The 24,274-nt window shown below is 44.2% G+C and overlaps 1 protein-coding gene across 5 annotated transcripts in view; it reads right to left on the bottom strand.

The window, feature by feature from the left end:
• The window catches only part of Trio (trio Rho guanine nucleotide exchange factor), a 288,270-nt gene that overhangs the window by 126,064 nt on the left and 137,932 nt on the right, over positions 1 to 24,274 (bottom strand). For all 5 annotated transcript variants that reach the window (XM_060380406.1, XM_021640449.2, XM_060380403.1 and 2 more), the window contains exons 9-11: positions 21,603 to 21,833; positions 14,189 to 14,311; positions 6,955 to 7,146 (exon numbers count right to left, since the gene is read on the bottom strand). In XM_060380406.1, the coding sequence (XP_060236389.1) occupies positions 6,955 to 7,146; positions 14,189 to 14,311; positions 21,603 to 21,833 (546 nt within the window). The remainder of the gene's footprint in view (positions 1 to 6,954; positions 7,147 to 14,188; positions 14,312 to 21,602; positions 21,834 to 24,274) is intronic.

Here is a 24,274-nt window from a genome sequence, read left to right as displayed (position 1 = left end):
AAAGACCCTCCTCCTCTTTCCCAGGCCATTTTAAAAATGACCATTGCTATCCTGAACAGTTTGTCACATGTCAAAAGTGAATTCCTCTTGTGAAAACAAATCTTCAAGCCCGGAGGTTGTGCCTACACTCCTGCAGCCCATCCTTCATTTCCTAGACTCCCGATTCATCCCTCAAGCTCTGCTGGCACGGCAGAAGACCCCGGGGCTCCTCTGCTATCCGCTCACTCACCCGAACATGCTGGTCTTCCGGAGGGACTGCATGCCACGCCTGCGGGACTCAGACAGCAGCCCAAGAGCAGCCAGATGTCTGCTCCCTTTACCATCCTCGTCTTTCCTTAACTAAAGCTAAATGGGTTCTTCTGGGCATGGCACTGTGGACAGCAGACAGACAGCGCACTTCTTTATTAAACACAAAGTACTGCCTTCTATGGGCCACTGTTCTCACTCAAAACAGACTTCTACAGTAAAATCAGGAATGGAGTTATTTCTGCTATGGCACCAAGTCTGTCCTCAAAGGACGATAAAGAGGTTTTCAGCATAGTAAGTTGAAGGATGACTGAGCTCATCTGAACAGTCTCTTCGAGATTTTACCCAAAGACATAAAACTTAACAGGTTAATTCAAAGGTCTCAATGGAAAACTCTGCTACAGAAGCTGACACCAAGTGATTAAGCCAGGCTGCCCTCAGACCGTTTGGGACGAGTAGTCATCCACTCCCATCAGCACATCTGTCTTGGCTTTATACTAAAACCCCCAGTTGACTTATGCAGTCTACAAATCTCTCTTCCAGTTCTTCATTCATCCTTTACTGTCTGCATCTCTGCCTAGGACTAACCTCAACCTGAGCAAATGCATAAAATGCACCTTCTTCTATTCCCAGTGTTATCAAGGCATGGTGGCACACATCTGTATCTTAGCACTCAGGATACTGAGTCAGAATGATGAGGCAAGAGGACTGTTGAGGCCATCCTGGGACACTTGGTGAGTACCAGGTGGGCCAGGGCTATACAGCGGCTTCATTTAAAATCAGCAGCAGCAACAACTACCAGCACACAGGAATGTTGTAGTGCTGGTATCTGCCCACAGGTCACCAGCAGAACCAAACTGTGAGCTAGGAGCCCAATTCTGCCAGCACTGGGAAATCCAATATGTCTGGGAACTGGGTCTTCAGCTTGCGTACAAGGGAGTCAGAAAAAGTATGTACATGACAGAGACACAAATGGTATATTTCAGTTGTCTCTCAATGAGTCAAAACCTGTATGATATGTGATAATATGTAGCTCATAAAACTAGTAAGAAACCAAGAGTATCTTGATGCCTTTCAAGATGAAGTTGAGTAAGATTACACATGTATATTCATGCTCCACTGCACATTTGAAGACGTGTAAAATTGCCTTTCCTGGTCATGCATTAGAGTCCTCCACTTTGATACAGCACTAACAAGCTGTAATGTAAACAACGGATGAAAGGCTTAGAGGCAACTCTCTATTTAAAGGCCTTCAATGGGACTCTAGAAGAAAGTGGCATCAGTGTACAGTCCTGTATTTACAGTCTTCGCTACAACATTGCTATAAAAGAAGATACGAATTAATTTAGTGACTAGTGTGTATTAGATATATTAGAGCTGACTACAGTTTTCCAGAATAATTTCTAACTTCAGTTGGCCTATTATTTTTTAACATTTGCTTATTTATTTTGTGCACATATGTGCAGAACAGAGTGAACGTGCAGGAGTCTATTCTCTCCTTAAACTGGGATGAAACTCTGGCCAGCAATATTTGCGGCAGGCGCACTTACATGATGAGCCAACTCTCCGACCCCTATAATTTTTCTTTATTTGAAAATGTCAGTGAAGTGTTTTAAAATAACTTTCATGATTCTAAGTCAGTTTTAAATTATTCTTCGGGGGAAATGTGGGGAGATGGCTCAGAGGTTAAAAGCACATATCACTCTTCCAACGTGCCCAAATTCCGTTCCCAGGACCCACACTAGGTGAGAACTGTAACTCCAGTTCCAGGGAGCACAACACCCTTTTCTGTCCTCCATGGGCAAGTGTACTCAAGTGTATATTACTGTTGTGCACACTCAATCTCAAGCACATGCTTGAGAGTTCTCTCCGTCTCTCTCTCACACTCACACTTTTTAAAAAAGAAACCTTTGAAAGACAGCTGCTTTACATGAATTGCTCCGAATAAAGTTCTTTCCTTCTAGAAGCACTGCATGGTCCTTCTTCACTTGCCAACACAATGTATTGTTTTGCTGGGATAAGAAGTACTTGGTGATATATGCAAATGATTCACACAAATCTGAATGGGCTCGTGAAGGCCTGTTCCCAGTAGAATGGGCTCAGGAGTCTGAAGATGGAAACAGTAGAGTCACAGGTCTCATGGGGGAGGGGAGGCTTCACTGGGGTCTGAAGAACAGGTCAGAGTGAGGGAATTCTAAGGAGGAGTGGGGCAAACACAGATTAAGCACTTACTGTTCAGCAGAGATTAGTGAGGCTCAGAGTAGTCTAAGCCTACTCAGATATATCTCCGCATCTCATTTTAAAATCTGGATTATTTTGTACCTATCAAGTAAGTTAAGTCAGGAGCCAGGAAGAGACAAAGAAGCGTGTACTGGCAGCGACTATAAGGGAAGTGCTATGTTTAGAGCTTGTATATGTCAGTTCATTGAACTGTCTCCAGACTGGAGCTGAAGCTGGGACAGCAGAATCATCTGTCCTGGGTCACTGAGGAAGACAGAGCACTGTGTCACACTGGCACAGTTATTGTAAATGATTTTAGTGCAGGTTACATTTTCACTGAAATTGTACAAATGACAAAATCTGTTTTTAAAATAAACTATCTCTAGAAGACAATGAGGATGCCAAAGCAGATATGAAAGACATAGGGCTTGACAATTGTTGCTCCAAGTCAGACTGAATGTTACCCACCCAAAGCTGTTTGTTTTCCTTGAGTTACATTATTTAATCATTTGTTTGTTGTTTCGTCAAGTAAGTAAACAAATCAAGAGTACAGACAAATACCTCAATGCAGCAAGATTCCCTCTGTTAGGCAGAACTTGCTGATTGCTGTGCACAGTGAGTAAAGTCCCTCTCCTAGGATACTGTGTGGATGACCTTTACCCTTCCCACCACCAAGCTGACTTCTGGGTGCTTGGAACCTGGAGGCTATACATTTATGTTTGCTGGAAGCACAATGTAGCAACTTTGTTCTAGAAAGTTGTGTGACAGATACTTTCCATCTATCTGTACTGCCCTTACCACTGGACCCTCATTTATTCCAGAGAATTGAAAACGTTCATTATTGGAAAAAAAACTTTACATGACTGTTCATAGCTTCCCTGCTTTTACTTGAAACAACTGAAATGTTCTCTAATGAATAAATGATAAACAAAGTGTTATATGTTCATACTGCAAAATGCTACCCAGCAACAAATGGGAAAGAAGGGTTGATACATGTAAGAAAGTAAATGATTCTCTAGTATAAAGGTGAAAAAACAACCACAAAAATATCCGTGACTCCATTTATCTAACATTTCTGAAACACCAAAAATAATAGCAATAGAATGTAAAATCATAAGAGATGTGAGATGCTGCTTACTGTGGAGGCTAGAGACAGCTATAAGGAGGAAGCAAGTAGAAGTGCACTAGGCACCGAGGGAGCCAGCTTCTGCAGAAACAGAGCAGAATGTGTTCCAGCACGAGAATGGCAGAATGGTTCTGTGTGACTGCAGTTTGGACACTGTGGTAGTTACATAAACCTGTATAAATGATGAAGCATGTGCGTATGTACACACACAGGCATGTACATGTGGTAGGTTGGATACATGTACAGCTCTCCTTTGGTAGGGTGTGGCCTGCAGACCGTTTCCATGGAGAGCAAAGCAAAGCTTCTGTCGGAGAGCCCTGGGGAAGGAAGTGAGGCAGCAAACAGGCTGTGCACCAGAGCTACCAACAATCAGGAGACTCTGCTGCAGGACGGCTGGCTCATGCAGTAAGCACTGTGCGCTGACAGGAAGCCACCAGACGCAGGACAGGTTCTCTGGCTACAGAAGGAGAGGTAAAAACTGTGGCCTTTAGCAATGGCTGCACGAGCAGGCACTGGGTGCAGGGGCATGGCTCCTGAGTGGACTTGGTCAGGGCTCAGGGTGGCAGCTTCGAGAGCCCAGCGATAAGCCTGGTGCATTCCTTTTCCCCAAGAGCACTTGCACTCCTCTCCCGGCTGCTCACTGGGAGAGCTCAGGCTTGGCTCCAGCAAGCAAAAAAAAAAAAAAAAAATCCTTTTGACCTGCTCATTTGCTAGGAATGAAAATGAAGTCAGACTGGGACTCTGAGACAAGCACATCTCTAGGTCTCTGGTGGACCTTTACTTCTGACTTCTGAATAAAATGAAAGGTCTCTTTTCTAAGGCATTGCTCATAAACAAAACTGTGTCCAGCACAGAGTCAAGTTTGCAGAGGCACGGCCAGGTTCCTTTGTTTAACCCAGGCAGGACAGCAGCAGCCTGGTTCAGTGGGAGTGATCCTTCCTGGGGACAAGGATTCTGAGAACAGAAGCCAGCGCAGGCTCACTGAGTCAGCCCCAGAAACAAACTGGCAGCAAGCTTGATGTTGCCACCAGGTTACCTCAGATGACCCAGGAGTGTCAAAGGCAGTTAGTAATTAAGCCAGGAAATAATCTAGAAAATGAAGTTAAATGAATAGAAACGGGTGAAAGTGGTTTTGCTTTTACTGGATCCAAAATAAAAATAGAATTCAAGGCACTAAACTTGAGGTCAGATGGCAGACTGATGTTATTATTTCACAAACTTGTACTAAGTAGCTAAGGCTGCAGAGGGAGAGTAGTGGGAACACAAAAGAACCAGACCTTAAACTATGAAGCGAGATCAACGTCTGGACAATGTCAGTTGCAGTCTTTGCTGTGGCATCACCTCCTCATACATCACAGTGGGCTCAGGGGACATTTCAAAATGACTGAGTAAAAAGAATGAGTCAATGACCAAATAAATCATGAAAAAGGCCATTCAATAGGAAAGGCTGTCAGAATTATAATCAGCAGGCTGGAGAGATGGCTCAGTGGTTGAGAGCACTGAATGCTCTTCCAGAAGACCCAGGTTCAATTCTTAGCACCCACATGGCAGCTCATGATTGTCCGTAACTCCAAGAGCTGACATCCTTACCCAGACATACATGCAGTACAGGAAAAACACTAACATACAAAAATAAAAAATAAAAAACATTAAAAAATTAAAAAGAAAGAAAGAAAGCTAAACAGCGGTGGCGTACGCCTTTAATCTCAGTACTGGGGAGGCAGAGACGGGCAGATTTCTGTGAGTTCGGGCTTGTGGTTAGGAAAAACAAGTTTGAACAGCTATGAGGAGGTGGCTGTGGAGCAGGACAGGGCTGGGGAAGCAGAGGAGGCTCCTGCTCGTCACGAGGTGAGTGGGGAACTCAGTCCAGTGATAGTCTCCAAGCTGGAAACTGCCCGGAAGAATATCTGAACACTGAACATGTTTCCAGGGAAAAACAACAGTAAATATTTCCAAGTCTGTCTTAGTTGTGGAGGAAGATACTGGCTGTGTTTTCTATTCTGATGTCTATCTCAGAACCAAGACGTCCCAGCCCTTCTGCAGAAATCACTGAGTGCCAACCACCTGGCCAGTGAAGCACAAACCCCAGGGTCTCTGTAATTCACCGACTGCTCCCTCCACCCACTTCTCAGACTCACAGGGGCTCGAAGGAAGGGGACACCATCATCCTGCAGTTAAAACTTCTAAGCTACAGACAACCAGGCTGTGAACAAGCTGCCCAAGGATCCAGAACCACACTGAAGGTACTTTCCTTAAAGAAGCCTATGGGTACCTGACCCTGGATGTCTTTTTCCACAAGGCAAGCCAGACTTGCCTCTCCAAGGTCTCTCAGTGATTTTATCTTTCCATATCTTCCTTCTTCTATTGCCGTGAGCTTTTGTGTACATAAGCCCGTATTACTCTAAAGCAGCTCTTTAAAAACTCCCATATATGGAGAGCTGCATCATGTGTGTCACACAGCATTTTGTGAAGGTCTTCTATGGAGCAGTTTTTTCTTAATCCCCAAAAATTAGATTGATTTTATTATGTTTTAATAAAAATCAATGATTATTTTATTTCAAAAACCACTTAAAAAATAATGCCATCATATAATCCGAACACTCAAAAGATGAAGGCAGGAGGATTTCTTCAAGTTCACATAGTGAATTCAAGGCCACCATAGGTTCCATAGCAAACTCTATTTCCAAAGATAAAGATAAAAGGTAACATAATAGTTTCTTTAATGCAACTTTATGGTACCTAGAGTACTTTGTATTTATGCATATGATCTGTATCATTATTTACACTACATATGTACAGTGTAGGAATGGTACACTTAGTATCTACCTATTTTTCACATTGCAAATTACGTTTACCTCTCAAGATATTATGCTACCATAAGCACACACAGGACATTAGCACCCCTACCATGTGGACTATGGTATATTTAAACTCAACACAATGTAATATAACTTTAAGGAGTGTGAGAAAGTAATCTGTTAAGACCAGAAGGCTATCATGACTTTCACCCCATGATCAGGCTACACAAAGAGAGCACACCCAGCAGTGAAGCCCACAGCAAGCAGGACCTGTTCCTCTCTAAGGTGAAGGGATCTCCTTCACTTCTTGTTTCCCCTGCTCATGTCCTAAACCACAAGTCTCCCCGACACCCTACTGCAGACAACCCCAACAAAAGCAACTGTTCATTCATGTGACAAGGACAGCCAGCAGCAGAAGCAGAAGACAGCAAGTTTTCTTCCTGTCTGCTCCCAACCTGCCATCTTGTATCCAATGTCTCTCATTATGACCAAACTCAGATTCCTTCCAACAAATTCAAAGATCCTATCACCCAGATTTTATCTTGTCATTATATGACGCCTTACCTCTTTTACGTGCGTATGAAATGACACAGACATGTCCAGCAGGATCTTCCGTTGTTCAACTCGCCGAACAAAATCTTGTATCCGGTCCTCAAGCTGATGGGCAGCCTGATAAATCTCTTCAGGGTCACATTCCCCAGTCTGAGCTAGCTGTTCTGCTGCTTCTAGCAACTTGTCTGCATTTGTGTATGTGTTCTGCACAAAAGAATACCCAGAGAAACAGATGAGCATTCAGCAAACCAGCAGGCACGGGAGCCATAATTCACAGCATCGGGTTCCCAGAGAAATGGAAGGTGAGCGAATGTTCAACAAACCAGCCCATATCGGAGTTATAATTCACAGCAACAATGAACCTGTTAGCAGCGCTTCTGATTGCTTACTCAAGTTGGACAGAAAAAATATGATAAGAAGCAAGGGTTTCAGGAGGCCCGTGCAACCCTATCAGCAGCCCTTTCTGATGCCAAGCAGATTTGTAAGCACTGGCCAGGACGGCTCATGACTCAGAAAAGGCTTTCCGATTTTTGCTAAGGTGGAGTCAGGAAATGTCCCCATGGCCACAGAACACCAGAGAGGGACTAGCCTTACATACACATTTATTCAGCCCACAGTTCTGGAAATCAAAAGTTCAAGATCAGGGCTTCCCAATGGTGTGACCTTGTGTGTCACAGGGGTGATGGGATGAAATCACATCTTAAACCATGAAGCCAGACAGAGATTGAGATCCAAAATTCTGTCAAAAGTGTGTCTTTGAGTAACCCAGGGACTGAGGAGTGGGGCTGTAGGTGCAACTGTTTTGTTTTTTTTTAATTCACTTTACATCCCAATTGTAGCCCCTCCCCTCCTCTCCTCCAGGTACTTCCCTCCCTCCCTCTTCCCCTCTCCCCTACTCCTCAGAAAAGGAGGGCCTCTCCCTCATCAACCCACCCCAGCACATGAAGTAGCATCACTCCAGCCTGAAGAAGGGTCATGAAGGGGGAGGGGAGGTGGAGAGGACAGAGGACCTGCAGAGAGAAGAGAAACTGTGGGCAAGCTGGTGACCTGTGGGAGAATATGGGTGACTCTTGCTGAGACTCCAAGTTAGGAGACCACTTACACTTATCAACCAACTGTTTCAGGTACAGTGGGAGTTAGGGACTGAGTGCAGTTACTAGCTCAGTGTGCCCTCTGGAAAACAGAACCCTGCAATCATGTTTCTGAAGAGAGGAATCTGCTTTCTCAGTGACTGTCATCACAGCTCTGAAGTAATTGAGCTCTCTTGTTTGGTAAGTGAATCTTCGGTTGACAGTGGCTCCCAACAGGAAAGTATTACAGAATTGCCAAGAGCCTTTCTATGACTTCATCAGCAGTAAGGAACACTGAAAAAAAAATAAGTATGCTAAAGGAACAAGTGTATTTTGAGTGGCACTAAATCACAACCACTCATTCCCTGTCTCATCTCACACTCAAAGAAAGAAAAGAAAAAAGAAATGTTGTACAAAGGAGGTAAGGGCTTTCCCTGGCACTGACCCACATGTGGTGCAGGGGAAGGGGGGAGGGGCCGGGGGATGGAGGCAAGGACTCATCACTGGCATCCAAAACCCCAGCTAGGCCTTCCTAGCAACAAAGCCCTCCTGAGTCCTTCTATAGTGGACTGGACCGAGAGTGGACTTGCATGCGAATTGTCAAACCATCCTATCAACACTGGCTTTAGACCAGCGCCTCTAAGCCTTATGGAAGCCCTGAGACAGGGACACCAGTTCACTCCCACCTCCCTGTGACAAAACTCAGGTTTGCCCAAGCCAGGCAATAGAGCAGCAGCTGTTAAAGACCCTCGGCCTGCTGAAGTAAAGCTGGTAGGAGTCAGGGGAATCTCTTTCCTTCAGCTTGAGGGTCTCCCCTTTGACACGTTCCTTTTATCTCCATCAGGGAGGACATAATACCAGGGATGGGCCACAGAGAGCAAAGCATTTCCTCATTCTTGAGAAACAGCTTACATTATGAAACCAGCAGAATTTGGGATATGAGCAGCTGCAATGCAGAGTGGACCTCTTCCTATTGCTCTCAGCCACTATCACCAAAGATGGTAGAAACTGTTTTTTCAGCAAGTGGAAATGCAAATTCCCAGATAACAGAAAATGAGTATTGGAAGCCCTAATTACACCTATTCCATTTGTTTTGTTTAAAGACAATGAGCAAAGAAAATATAAATACAAAAAAATCTCCAAGGTATTTTAATACTACAGAACTGGTGAAAAAGAAGAAAGGGCCAGTACAGAGCAAACTAGATGCTGTGGGTAACTTCAACTGCTGTTTAAAAGACACAAATACCCTAAGGATTACTTTTCATCCAGGAAAGAGAAACACAGTGGATATGGGGCAAGCTCACCACTGTCACTCATAAATGTTGAGCATAAATATGCCACAGAGGGAAAAAAGTCAGCCTTAATCATGGCATGAGCAAACTAAAATTATTAATAGTGTCCCTGGAAAATTCTGTCTGGCAGATGAGGTAAGACAGCAGCTGTGCTGGATAGTTTTATGTCAATACAAGCTAGAGATTATCAGAAAGGAGGGAACCTCAATGGAGGAACTAGCTCAGTAAAACCTGGCTGGAGGGTACTGTCTGGTTAGTGATTGATGGGGGAGGACCCAGCCCACTGTGGGTGGTGCCATTCCTAGGCGGAGAGCCTAGGGTTCTATGAGAAAGCAGGCTGCGCAAGCCATGTGTAGAAAGCCTGTAAGCAGCGCCCCTCCATGGGGATGCTTTCACATCATACTCCTGCCTCCAGGTTCCAGCCCTGTTTGAGTTACTGTCCTCACTTCCTTCAATAACAAACAGTGCTGTGGAAGCATAAGCCAAATAAACTCTCTCCTCCCAAGTTGCTTTGGCCATGCTACTTCATCACTGTGATAGAAACCCTAACTACTGTCCGCATTTGTTAACATTTGACCAGAGACAACCATTACTTTCCCAGGGTAGGTGGGGTTCAATAAACTAAGGCAGGCAGAGGGTAAATCCTGGCAACATCATCTTCGTTAGGTCCTAACATGGCTAGCTAGTGCAGAAGTACTTCTGTAGTCTTCACCTGAAAACTTGGTATTTTCAATCATGTAGATGTTCCAAGTCAAAGAACTGGAATTCTGAACACCATCTGTCATACCTTCCCTCCATTCTTTCCTTCCTAGTGTATTCTTAGAGCAGCTTGGTAAAGGGAGATAGTAATACCATTTTACAGGTAGGGGAAAGAGACTCAGAAAGACTAAGCGCCTTTCTGAAAGCTGACTGTCACACAATCAGAAAGGCATAGTCACACCATTTAGTTTTAGGAAATGTAAAGAGGAAAGCAGGCTCAAGAAACCTAATGCCGGGCAGCGGCTGTGCCACCACCACCTCCAGCCCAGAGGGATGCGCTTGCTTATAACGAATCTGCACCGAATTCCACATTGCTAATTTTAAAAGAGTAAACACAACATATCTTATATTGAAAGTGGAATTTATTAGACAATGGGAGTTTTCTATGTGCGGAGAAGTTCAGGTTGTACTACAAATTGGACATACTGTATGCCCATGTGGACAACAGTGTTCTCTTAGCAAAAGAGTGGGCAAAGTGGGGACACTTCCGGTCTTCCGGAACTCTACGAAGAACTTAGCCACGTGACAACTTTTAGATCCTTATCCGGGAAGGCGAGGTAATTGTGTGGCACAAAAGGCTATCCGTAGACATGTTCCCAAGAGAATGCCTGAGGCAGGTTATGACTCTGGAAGGTAAAGTGCAGAGTAGTGTAAGCACTCACAGAGAGGTGGACATATGGAGGATGTGACGCCAGAGTCAGTAATGACGTCAGGACCCTGCTGCTCTCAGAACCATCTGCCATTAACTAGGTTTCTCTGGGCTTCCCTTGCCTGTTGAAATCATAGCTTATTAACTTTAAACACAACGACTCAAAAAACTATACAGAAAGTAAAAGATCGCTGCCCAAGGAGTGGCTTCCTTTCCACCAGTCACCTTAACTTTTACAGTGGCACCAGAGAATGCTCTATAGCTGTGTGGGTTACACAGTTCACAGCAGCCGGAGTGGGCTCACGCAACAGCAAGGATGTACTCACAATCACAGCACAAACAAAGGACCCCTTCACAGTCGTCACCAGGAAGTTCTTGGCTCTGCAAGATTGTAAGCCAGTGACCCAGTGCTTCCTGAGGAGGTCACAGCAGCATCTGAAACGGACACTGAAGCCCTGAGCACCTACTGCAAGGGTGGGCACCTAAACAAGTTAGGCTGGGCCTAGGGCTCACTTCCACCATGTAAACATGGGAAGTCCTCAGGGTTCCTCCTTCCTACAACTGCTCTAAGAATTAACCCATATTTAGCACATTTTTGGAGAACTGAACCCATACACTTTCACTGCTTCCTTTTTTAATCTGCTCATATTTCATCAAGCCATAACTCACTAAGTTCAGTACAAAAAAAAATACTTAATTAAGCAATTTGCTACTTTAAGATCTCTAAGGGGCTGGAGTGATAATTTGGCAGCCAAGCACAGTGGACTAGAGTTTGTCTCCTAGCACCCACAAAGCAGCTCACAATGCCTGTAACGCCAGGTCCAGGAGTCTAAGAATCTCTTTTGGCCTCCATATGTGCCAGGCATGTAAGTGCTCCACAGATATACATGCAGACAAAATACAGACACATATAAAATTAATAAATATTTTTGTAAAAAGAGCTCTAAACAAAAACCAACTTGGAATTAATGCTACAAAGAACCTCCAAAACAAAACTCATCTTAACAAAGAGAAGAGAATTCTTTTCTCTACATCTCAAACTTTGTTTTCCCTTTGGGAATACATTTTACTTGCTAAGAGCTCCTCTCTCCGTGTTTAAAGCCTACTGACCCCTAACATATCAAAGTCTAAAATATGGATGTGGACACCGTAAGTGCCACTGCAATGTTTCAACAAGAAGCAGGCAAAGATGAGGGGTTGAGACAAAGCTGCTCCCCCTTCTTACCCTCCCAGTGCTTAACTAAGGCAAGGTACTCTGTTCTTGAGGAAAAGATAGGTTTTGATGAATGAAGCTTTAAACCTAAAATGTGATTCTTTGTCAGAGACACCCGTCTAGACGCATCTGCCACACCCAGTTGTAGTAAAGCCAGGCTAGCAGTTGCCCAACACTCAGGGCCTCTGGAAACGCTGTTCTGGAGCTGTTAGCACAGAAGCAAGGAGGTCTAGGACAAGGTGATCTCATGGTTCGGGGCTGTAGCTCTGTGCCTGCCTCATACCCTGTCTTGTGGAGAAGCCTCTCTCCCTGCCTACAACATCTGATGGCAAGCTTCCATGGTAGAGCAAACTCCCTGCAGAATGAATAGTCTGAGAGGATTCAGTCTTCGGAGTGTTGGTATAGCCGCATGAACAGGTGTGAGCATGAGCCAAGAGGCAAGGAACTGTTCCTCCCCTTTACCAACCACTCATGTCTGTTACACAGAGAGACTGATGCACACAGATGGACTGAGTGGGTGGGATACTGTCACTCAAAAGTAAGAGGAGGGGCACACACACACGAATTAATGCTTAATTAAGTATTTTTTTTTGTACTGAACTTAGTGAGTTATGGCTTGATGAAATATAAGCAGATTAAAAAAGGAAGCAGTGAAAGTGTATGGCAGTGTAAGCAGCTGGGTACCCAATTCATGGGTGTAGAAGGTCTACTCTGAGCAAAGGAAACTGCTAAGCACCTGATGTTTGCAGCTGCATCAAATGACTCAGATATGGAAGTGGGTGGCCAGAGGGGAGAGTAAAAGCAGTAGACATGCTTCTCTAGCTACCCTCGATAGAGCAAATGATGCTTTTCAAGAGAAGAATAAGGGATGTATACTAGGAGGTGGCTGCCAGAATGCTGACAACAGAGGACATCACTCAAGAGTGGCACCAGGAGGGGGTGGAGCACATGTGCCAACAGGCCTGCATTAGGCCTCTTGCTGTCCTCTTTAGGCCACATGTCTGCCCCTCTGTGTCTGAGTCGGCTGGCTGAATCTTCAGCTTTGTCTGAGTCCTAAATACCTCCTGGATTTATCTTTGCTCAAGTAAGTCCTTTAATCTACAAATGCATTTGTCACTCCTTTGCTGACTGTTGGTAGCACCCTTTTCTAAATACTTCTTTTTACTGATTTAGCTAGCTCATTGAAACAGGTAGCTGCTGACATGCTCAATGCTGCTGTGGGTAATGTGTCCATTAGAGGAGTGTGAATGGAACAGTATCTGCTCTCACGGGGTCTCAGTTCTAGGGGCACTTAATATCACTCTTACTTCAGGAAATGCTTTCAGTTTTCTGATAAACACTTGAGTGGGAAACTCCCAGGTTTGGTGCATACTTTGTTTCACTACGGAACAGTATCTGTGGGCTCAAACATCTTCATATCAGGACATATCATATCAAAACAGGACAGTATTTCCACAGACCAGACCTGTGACTGCTGAAGAAGCTCATGTTTCTAATAGACCTTCTCACAGGTGCCATTTTCTGCTTCTTGCTTGTAAGACTTCATGATATTCTATCTACAATTACCATGCTTGGTCTGAATTTGTATTTGTACTACTTAGATGGAATCATGTGTGTGTGCGTGCGTGTACGTGTGTTGGGGTGTTTGTTTCTTTGTTTGAGACAGTTTCTCCATGCAGCCCTGGTTGTCCTGGAACTCATTATGTAGCTAAGGTTCGCCTCATACTCATAGCTATCTGCCTGCCAAAATGAGCATGCCACAAACTCCCACTCAGATGACCTGTTTTGAAAGCAGCTTCCCTCTATTTCCATACAACTGAGGAGACTATGCTTGTGTGACTTCTCCGATCAAGGACTCATACTGCCTGTCAGTATCACAACCAACACTCTAACTCCACAAATCCTGTGTTCTGAGCACCCTCCACCCGACTCCAGCTTCCCGAGCACATTAACAGACCTAGGAATGGACAAGGCAAATGCCAGGCCTGTCACTACGGAAAGCTCAGAAGGGCTGCTGTTTCCAGCTGTGAAGTGGAAGCCACCAACTACCCAGCAAGTACAACAGAGTCATCAAAGACAAACTCTTTCAAAACCACTGCCTTTCCAAGGGTAAACTGAGTACATTAGTTTCTCTCTAGATGGCGGTCTGCTCATTCTGAAGTTAACTGAACCGCACCACACAGCCTAGCAAGGGCTGGGTGGCACAGGTTTGTTAAAACTGCCTTCCAACCCGGCCACCAGGATGTTCAGGGCACTGCTGTACCTGTGCAACTTCCTCAAAGTCCTCATGGCGCTTCTGCAAAGCTCTGGCCCGGTGAAGGGATTTCCCCACACCTGTGTGTTTACTCAGAAATGCTTCTCCATGGTTCTCGATCCAGTCCAGCACCTGCAAAGAAAACAGACACATGGGCCATAAGCATGGCGTCCACTTTGCTCACTGCTCAGGCCTGTCTAGGAAAGGCTCATTTCTTTCAAAATTCTAGAGCAAACATGAAGCAAAACAAAATAAATTTAGAAGATGTTTCTGAATATTGATTTAACTCACCCTGTAATTAAATCTTACATCAGCTTCTCCACAGGGTTTGTAACCAGCTTTTATATTAAAAGAGCAAATTATTTTCTATATAAACATTGTATATAATGATGATTAGATTAAATCTCATCTTACCTGAGGCATGACAGAGCCACCAAACTGACTGTTTTTTGTGTAAAAGGGCAGATATGGCACTATGTGAGGCCAGCTAACCTCACATTTTTTCATGGTTCAAAACCTTTTAACTTGGGTGATTTAAGGTAAACTATGCAGTGATTTTTTTTTAATTTAATCTCCTTTTTAGAAGATTCCAAACAAAGAAAACCCAGCACTAATGCACTCTGTGCTGAGGGAGGATAACATGTCCTATAAGCTGTGAGGTGGCACAACAGCCAGACGTGCTGTGAATTCTGTAGCACAGCTCCCTGGGAGGTGAGCTTGAGAAATCACACAACACTAACACTATCTAACAAGTATTTACATTGCATCACTTAGTCTTTGATGCGGCAGAAAAACAAGTAATCGATCTCTTTTAAAACATTACAAATCCACAACACAGATTTGCTAGTACACTGTTAAAGATGGGTCATTTATATTGTACCTGTTGTGATTATGGTGCCATCCTATTCTGTTAGGATAACAAAATACTTTGAGCTGGATAATTTACATGTGACAGAAATATCTGCTCACAGCTTAGAAACGAGTAAGCCTAAGATTAAGGTGCCAGTGTCTAGTGAGGGCCTATTCCTCAGACTGCAGCTTCCCTGGGTCCTTACACAGCACAGGAGTTGAACAAAATCTTCCAGGCTCCTTTTCTGAAGGCATCAACTCATCCATGGGGGTGAAGTCCTTGTTACCTAACCACTCCCAGCACTTTGCTGTCCACAGCGACTCTCTGGCAGTTAGTTGTCTGTGCATCATCCTTGCTCCTTGGATCCATCTGTATGCTGTCAGTATGGCCTAATTCATCAACCCATTCTGCTGATTCTGTCTCTGAGAGGCACCACATTTCTGCCTCTTTGACACCTGCCCCTCTGCACACAGATCTGATCTGACTATATGCTTGGAGGAAGTTCCATAGTTTCTCTAAGCTTCCATTTCCCTCCCTGATAGCAGTAATAATCAAACGCAGTAGAGAATTTAAATGTGTCCACATGAACCGTCGCAGCAGCCACAAGACAGATGCACAGCATGCCTGAACATCTGGGCTTGCCGCCATCTAATTTTCAGCTCTTTGATGGCAAAGGCTGTAAATACTCCATTGCATCTGAACTACTGCTCTTTGCACGCCATTGCTGTTGCTGAAAACAGAAACACAGCAAAAGAACCCGGAGGCAGAACTGCACGACCCACCTGCTGCCCAGGCTTAGAAAGCATGCCTCATTCCCTTCTGAAAAGCAATGTCTCAACCTCGGACGATTCAGTGACTATCTCAGAGAACGTGGGCAACACCATACAGCACTGGGAAGTCGACCGTGAAGCCGCACAGCTTCAGGACAGCATCCTAGCTGGACAGAAGTTCACAGAGAAGCACAGACTTTGGCTCTAGCTAATTTTAGTGCATGACATTTTTATTTGTAAGTTCTTTACAGTAAAGTTTTAATAAACAAAATAAGATATTTTAAGCTTGAAAAAGGTTCAGAAGTACAAAACTAACATCTAAAAGCTCCAACCTATCACCTACCTCTAAGATACTCTTAGGAGTGTAGTGCGTGGGAAGACTTTAAAAAACAAAACAAAAAAAACACCCCAACTTTTTGCAGTATATTCTATATATTCCTTAACAATAACAACAAAAGCAAACCAAGCAAACAAACAACCAAATTAAACAAAACAAAATAAAATAAAACAAAACAGGCCATGAGGAAGACAAAAGCTTGATAGTTACTATCAACTCACAGAGCCTTGATGTAAAGCCATTGCTTTATAATGTCAGAGATAAACATTTGCTGGAGTGATTACTATATTTTAATTTTTATTAAGCCTAAAAAAATATTTCAGGAAGTATAAGCTTGGAAAAAAAAATCTATTGTGAATGGCTTCTGAAGAGTGATAGCAGGCATTTTCCCTTTAACAAAGGTTCTTTCAAACAGAAACGTAAAAACACTGATAACACTGTGTTTCTAACAAACACAAAAGCCATTCAAGTGGTGTACAAGTACCAAGCACTTTATTAAAGTAACAGCAGATGGTTATGGAATCCTGCTCACTGGCTGACTCTCCCACAAGGCTCCTGTCTCTTTAGCAAGTCTGGATGGATTTTCCTTCTTGACAAGGAGATTATGGATTAACATATTTATGGAAGTAACAACATCTTAAACACATGTGCACAAACCCTTCCATTTAAATACAAAAAGATTAGTGTGGGAATTTTATCACCCCAGTCCAGCCAGCCATCTCTGATCACACTTGTAGCCAATGGTTGTCAAGTCTGTGCCATGAAAAAAATCCCAGCCCCACAAGAAAGGCTTATATAGGTCTGCCCTTCCCTAAAGTTGGAGAACAACTCAAAAGTTAGTCTTTTTCCCCAGCTACTGGTGCAGAAGCAGAACAAAAAAATCTAGGAGGCAAATTACCATCCTCCTCCCCATGCAGAAGGCAGGGTGTGCACATCTTTGCTGTCCATCAGTGCCCTCTAATGGACACAAATGACAACTCAAAGGTCCAGGCACTAAAACCACATGGCATCCCTTAGATACTTAAGCTAAATGTAAAGAAAAATATTGATGGTATGGCCTGACTCCTGTAATGAAAAGGAAATCACTGAAAAATAACAATCTTGCAAGTGTGGTTATATGAACTAATAGTTATCTTGCCATCTGAGCATGGGCTGTCAAAGCAGGCCTGGCATATGGCTGTGCATACAGTATTGGCTGGACTTCCCAAAGAACTATGAGCTGGGTCAAACTGACTGCGTCATTCTCATTTAACAGAGTCAGGAAGGGAACTGGTCACTGTGTGGAGGAGCCAGTGTGTGGGGAAGGAAGGCAGCCTCCCAGCATTCTTCTTAAGCTTTTGTTTTTGCCTCTTTTTGGGCTGGCACAGCTGACGGGCAGGTGCTGGTACAGGCAGGAAGGAGAAATGCATTCCTACATCTGAACAATTCAGACTACTGGAGAGAAATGGCACTGTCAAAGTAGAGACCTAACCTGGGTCAGGGCCAATTAGTGAGCACTCAAGACAAGCCCCTGATACTTTCTTCTGCTCGTGGGACAGGGTTCTGGCCATTTTGAAAACCATATCCAATCTGCAAATCAGTTTTCTGTAAGAAGGTACCACCACCTGATCTACCAGGATGTATCTCTCACTGATTATTACTCTAAGAACTTGTGGAAAAGTATTAAACCTTGTCAAGGAGAGCAAGCCTCACAGGGTGCCTTCGTGTGTACACGACTTTGAAAACACTCGTGCATCCGATTATTGGAGGTGGCCAGACTTCACTGCAAGTCACATATCACATGCTCTATTCTTTCTAAACTTTGAAGACATTGTGGGCCCTAAATCTCTCTTCCCTGGAAGCAGTGTCTGTAGACTTTCACTGCTGTCCCTTTTGAACTAGAAACAAGGCTCCAGGAAGTTAGCTCAAAAGAAACACTTGCTGTGCAGAGCTCGACCTAGTGTGTGCTCTCAGGCAGCAGCATGCTACACAACAGGGTAGAAGGTCTGTCTGCAAGCTGAGGCAGTATTGTTTAACTGGATTTCCATCTCTAAGTGGAATTGTGCATGTGTACGCTGTTGGGGATGGAGCCCAGGGCCTTCCCTGTGCTAGGTAAGAATACTACCCATGGGCTACACTCCCAGCCCTTCCAACTGTTTTAAAGACACACAGTGCACAATAACATGTTTGTTTTTTGAAAAAGTTCTTCATGGTATAACACAAATTATCTTAGGACTCACCACGTATCTGCAGGCTTGCCTTGAACTGGTGGTGATTCTCTGCCTCAACACGCCAAGTTAATAGTGTTTTCTGTCCTTTCAATGGAGCCTCCTTCTAAGTCACATGTTGTGGACATAAAGATAAAGACAGCATGTAATTTGCTCTAACTGTGCATGGCCTTGTGGTCTCGGGAGGCACTGACATACACAGACTATGGAAGGCTAACTGAAGTGGGGACTCTGCTATATAGCTATGGGGAAACTGTCATCCATGACGAGGTGAGGATTTCTGAAGATGTGGTTTTCTTTGGGTCACCCATGGTCTTTAAGGAGCAGAATAAACTTATGGGTTCCCCAAGGTGAACTCTGGTGCCCTCTCTTGACAGCAGCCTGTATCTGTTTATATCTCCCTAGAAAATGGGCTCGCACAACAAACACAGGACCTCGGAACGCCTAGAGCACAGAAAAGAAGGGAGAAAGAAATACAGATGAAAAGAATCTACAATAGCCCAGATTTGCTCAGTCATTTAAAGAAAGTTTCTGGCTGTTTATTCTGACAGGGTCTCACTGTGATTCCTGGGATGGCCTTTGTCTCCTGGCCCCAGATTCTTGAGTAGCTGGGACCATCAGTGCACAGCACTGCACCAGACTGCCTGATTATGAAAACGTATCACGACAGTACAGTGTCTATGCAGAAGGAAGGGTTCCAGAGGGTAATTCCAGGATGATGCCCACATGTGAGGCTATCATGAGCAAATGGACATTCTCAGGGAAGCCTACCTGATGAGCATCTGAGGGGCGGTCTGCCTCAAGAAAGCTCATATGGGGAGCCATGTACTTTGTTGTATTGGCTATCTGAATTCCAACAACCTAAGAGCCAGGCAAACTGGACAGGTGAGGCAGAAAAGCAAGTCTGAGAGCATCCTGCTTTGGGTGAGTGTTTAAATAACTGTTAATTAACCTAAGCATGAGGCAGCAAACACCACTGCCTTCACATAAAACCTAAAGCATAGGCTTAAATGAAAACAGTCAAAACACAACACAATTATTTGCTACTTAATGCAAATAAGTGTTCCATGAAGGCTACTCAGTAGGAAAGAGAGGAAATGAAAACTTCTATTATGTGACTGTCAGGAAATGTAGCAAAGGTCTCATTCAAACTAACAATGCCAAAGGTAAGAGCGGCTAGAAACCAGCACTTGTGTGACCACACCCTATAGCCATCCCACAGCACTTCTATACAAAAATTATGGGAAACTAAGCCAAACTATCCAGCCATTCCCCTGAGGCATAGTCCCTGGACATCTGCCACAACGCTTCTGTAAGGCTTCTCCTCGAGGGGAGCACTCCTGTCTACATTTCTTTTTTTTTTCTGCAAAATACTTGCTGTTTTTGTTGTTGTTGTTACCCCAAACAAGTAAAACACTTATGGGATCGCTAACGGTCTTATTATATCCCTTTAGATTATTTTCATCTGTACAAATCTGTCTCCAGCTAGCATCTTTCTAAAATGCTGCCCTGGGTTTTACTCATTCTGTCTTGGCTTACTACTCTGTTACCAATCTCTTGAATTCCAGAGAAGCATTTTTGCTTTTGCTGTTCTACTGTCAACACAGTTGTTATGATTAATCTTTCTAGTTTTGAGCTTTGGCATCACAAGTCAAACCTACATAGAGATTTCCTGATTTCATTAGCAGGTCCAAAGCATTACAAGTCAAGAAGAAGTATTTTCCTAGTGGCAACATCTGTTTCTGTGAAGTGCTAATGGAAGTACTAGCGAGTGATTAGAAAACACATTCTCCTCCTGATATCCAACCTAATAATCTGTAAATGCTAGCTGAACCATGTGAGCTTAGGGTGATGCCTACCTTCCCACATAGTATGTGCTGTTTTCAAATTCAGGTACATTAAGTTCTTGGTAGATCAGATAGCTGGACCCTGAGGATCTTCTGAAGAGCTTCCTTCTTGGTGTCCTCTCTTAGCCTACACTGTTGCAGCAATTACTCCCACATAACAAGGGTCTCAAACAGACTGGCAAATTTAGACCACCCTGCTTCTGCTTCCAGTGGGCCCTGGTAGAAAGTGCACTCACTCACAATTGTGTCTCCAAATGAGAATCAAGGGAGTTGAGATGTACTTAATCTGTCCTGGCTTGCAGGTATTTTTGAACAGTTTGGAGGAAGGAGAATTGATGCTTTCACCTTGTCGTACTCACTGTCCCACAGGCCTCTTAGGAGGCTGGCTCTACCCTCTTCTCCCCCCAGCTCTCTATTCTTCCCCTGTTAAAAAGTAGCAGTAATGTCAAAATAATCTTTGCTAAGACAGGGTATAGTGGCACACTCCTTTAATCCCAGCACTCAGCACTCTGACTAGAGGCAGGTGGATGTTTTTGAGTTCGAGGCCAGCTTGGTCTACAAAGCAAGTTTAGGATAGCCAAGGCTATACAGAGAAACCCTGTCTCAAAGAACAAAAAAAAATCATTATATATATATGATCTTCAGAGAACTCAACAATACAACAAGACACAGCACAGTAGGCGAGAAGTACCAGTCACAGAATGGTCACAATAACTGTGAAGTCACCAGATTTACATTAAATGACATCCACAGAGAGTTTGCAGTACAACTCCAAGCGGGATAACACACTTAACTCTCAGGTTTCCTGGGGAGATGGAAATCTGACGACCCTGAACCTGCCTGAAACCTGCACAGGGACCCTCCGAGGGACTCAGAAGAGGAGAGTGGTCTGACCAGAGGACAGCCACTGCGGCTTCAGGCCAACCTTTGGGATGCTACAGCACTGTGGATACCGACACCTTCGTCACCAGGACTCCCACACTGTAACCCCAATTTCCATGAATTAATTGTTGTCATAGCATTCACCCCTAGCTTTAGGTCTTGGAGTGCTCTTCAGCAGCAGACACAGCAGGCTGAGAACCCCCGCTTAACCTGTTTTCTATCACCAAAGTAACAAAAGAGGTGCTGATTATTCAGAAATGGACAGCCAACAAAGTCCACACATTACCAAGACCTGCTATGTACCATTGGTGGCACTATCTTACCTTGTAGAAACAATAGCAACATTTAAAAAACAATTCTCACAAGTCAACAAAAGTGAGAGGGAGCAGTCATGACAGCAAAGCTCACCCCACATGTCAGCAGAGCAGAGAAAGTGGCTGAGAGCATCCGGTCACCATTGGAAGCCAGAGCCTCACCCTCACTGGGCATGAACTAGGGCCCAGTGCTCCTTGGGAAGGGCAGGCACCCACCTGCTGAACATCCTGCTGGAAGACACAGAGCTGCAGCCTCTGGTGCAGCCGCACCTTGCGGTGCTGCCAGATGTTCTCCAGCTGGCGCTGGTGGTGCAGCACCTCGTGGATGACATCCAGGACATGGTGCACGGCCTTGGAGTAGTTGGCAGAGGCAGTGAGGGAATCAGAGCTGCCGGGAGTCAGGGGTCGCTGCAGTTTGTCAAGGAGAGACTTCCCGTCCTGGCTCACCTGCTCATGACACATGGGAGAGATTATTCAGGATGGACACTTTGCCCAGGCTGCACGCAGACCCTGTGACCAGGTGCACATATGCTACACACAGCCACCTGCAACCATGGGTGAATAAAGTAAAATGAAAAACATCCATCAGTTATCCAATGACATCACAGACCCAAACATTGTAAAACACCAGGTTAAAATCAAACCTACTTCTAACAATATAAAGCAGGAGACACTGTTTTCAATCTCTCTACAAATCAGCTTGCTTTGCTAGAACTGAACTGTTAACTGAAACTTACAACAATAATTTTCTCATGGTTTTTTTTTTTTTTTTTTTTTTTTTTTTTTTTTTTTTTTTAACAAGCAAATACAGCAGGTCACCACAGTTTTGATGCTGGATCTTAAACCTCAGTCAGAAAAAGTGGCCATCGAACACAGGTAAGAAGCCAACCTTCTCATGGACCCAGAACAACTTTATTTTACAAATTTAAAACACCACCATTTGATGAATTAACTTTAAAGAAGTAATTCTGATTGGAATGCCAAAATGTTCTTAGACTGTGACAGTTAACTATCAAACTGCAACGAAAAGAAAAGGTCTAGGACTAGCTGCAGAAACAAGCAAAGGGAAATTCGATGCGTAAAATAAGCAATATGTGTTTTCCCATTTGGGATTCTTCAGATTATGACTAATTATGCCACAGGCAGTAGAAGAAAAGAAAGTCACCCAATGAGACAAAACAGGGGAGTATGTATGCAAGATGGGTTGCCGTAAAAAACCTCAAGACCTTCCTGCTCAACACTTCCAAACCTGAGACTGTGACTGCTCGAAGTTTTGTCAAGGGGGCAGGCAGCAACCTAGACTGCAGCAGACTTGGGCTGTGGAGGAGCTTGGAAGAGGCTGCCTACCAGGGCCTGCACACTGCTGCATCAGCACTCGGCTGCCGGCACTCCTCTAAGCCTCCCAGCACTTCCTATGCAACAATGGAACAAGTGCTTTTCCACGCCCTTGTGGCATGGTGGGCTGTTCTTATAGAGGCCTGCCAGTCTGAAACTCATCTGATACATGCTTGGATCAAAACTTAAATCACAGTGAGCAGGTAAGAAAGAGCCCTCTTAACCAGAGACAGTGCCCTCTGAAAGAAAATGAGGTGAGAGCAACAGGAGAAAGCTGCTGCCCTTGAAGCCACTGGGAGCCTTTCTGCAGTGACTGAGGGGAGACTTGGGATCCCATTGCAGACTGGGAGGATGCACACTCAGCTAAGGAGGCCATCAGAGCACAGGGAGGGACTGCCCTTTCCCCTTTCTTGTGTCTGTGCAGCACCACTGATCTCACCAGGAACATGACCATGCTTACAGAACAAAAGGCACACTGAGAGCCACTCACCACTCAAAGCGCCACATCCCCCTGCCAACTCCTTCTCAGGATGTACATCCTGATGGAACTCATCTCTAGTGCTGTCTTGACTGGCTGTACTCACAACAGGTTTACAGGTGTGGACAGTCTGAACTTGTACTTTCTTCTAGTGTAAAAGCATATACTGGGATGTCTACAAACTGGAATGTGTCTGGTCATCAATCACCTTTCTATTGTGTCCAACATACTATGGCATATATGCTACTTCTGTACATGTTGATTACATGTGAAGGATTAAATTACCTACACATTTCACTTCAGGGTGAGTCAGTAGCAATGCTCCTGATATACCCTAGGGTGTTTCTTCTCTTAGGACTCAACAGTTGCTCCAAATTACTGACTTCTCACTGAATTTGCCCTAGAAAGAATTCCTGTGCTCCAGTTGTTACTTAGGACAAGGCAGCACATGATTTGAATGCAGCAATAGCACCTACATCAAGAACTCTGAGGCCAAACCCCTCCCTCTGCTCTGGAAAGGCCAGCACAGAGTTCCTGAAGCAAGTCCACAGTGGCGATTCTACAGCCCTTTACAAGAACAATTCTACTTCAGTTAGCTGGCACAGATTTGGTACTTAGACCATCAAACAACATTCCATCACATATATTCCAGCAACTTTGATCAAAATGTACATGTCTTTTGGAAATAAAGTAACGCATAAAAAATGCACCACATGTTTTATAAAGACTGCAGCTGTTCTGTCTGTGCAGAAAGATTTTTAAGTGGTACACAATAACCAGAAGGAAGTAATAGTGGAAGGCAGTTGTATGCACAACAGCAGCACAGACAAGCAAAACAATTTTTAAAAATATAAAGAAGTAAACATCAGGTGGACAGGCACCCAGGGCTCCAGCCCTGTCCCACAAGGCAAAGCAGCTGCGAAGAGAAAGTCAGAGTTCATTAGCAAACAGCAAGATTTTCCACAACTGTTTAAGGATCACACCGGCTCAGTTTTCACTCTGCTCTTTGTTTTCTTAGAATATGGGGCTATGGGATTTGACAGGCAATCGAACCACATTTTAAAAAGATAAAGAC

Source organism: Meriones unguiculatus, chromosome 3 (genome assembly GCF_030254825.1).
Source record: "Meriones unguiculatus strain TT.TT164.6M chromosome 3, Bangor_MerUng_6.1, whole genome shotgun sequence".
Lineage (NCBI taxonomy): Eukaryota > Metazoa > Chordata > Mammalia > Rodentia > Muridae > Meriones > Meriones unguiculatus.
Note: the sequence above shows the minus strand (reverse complement) of the source record. Positions and strands in the feature narration are given on the sequence as shown.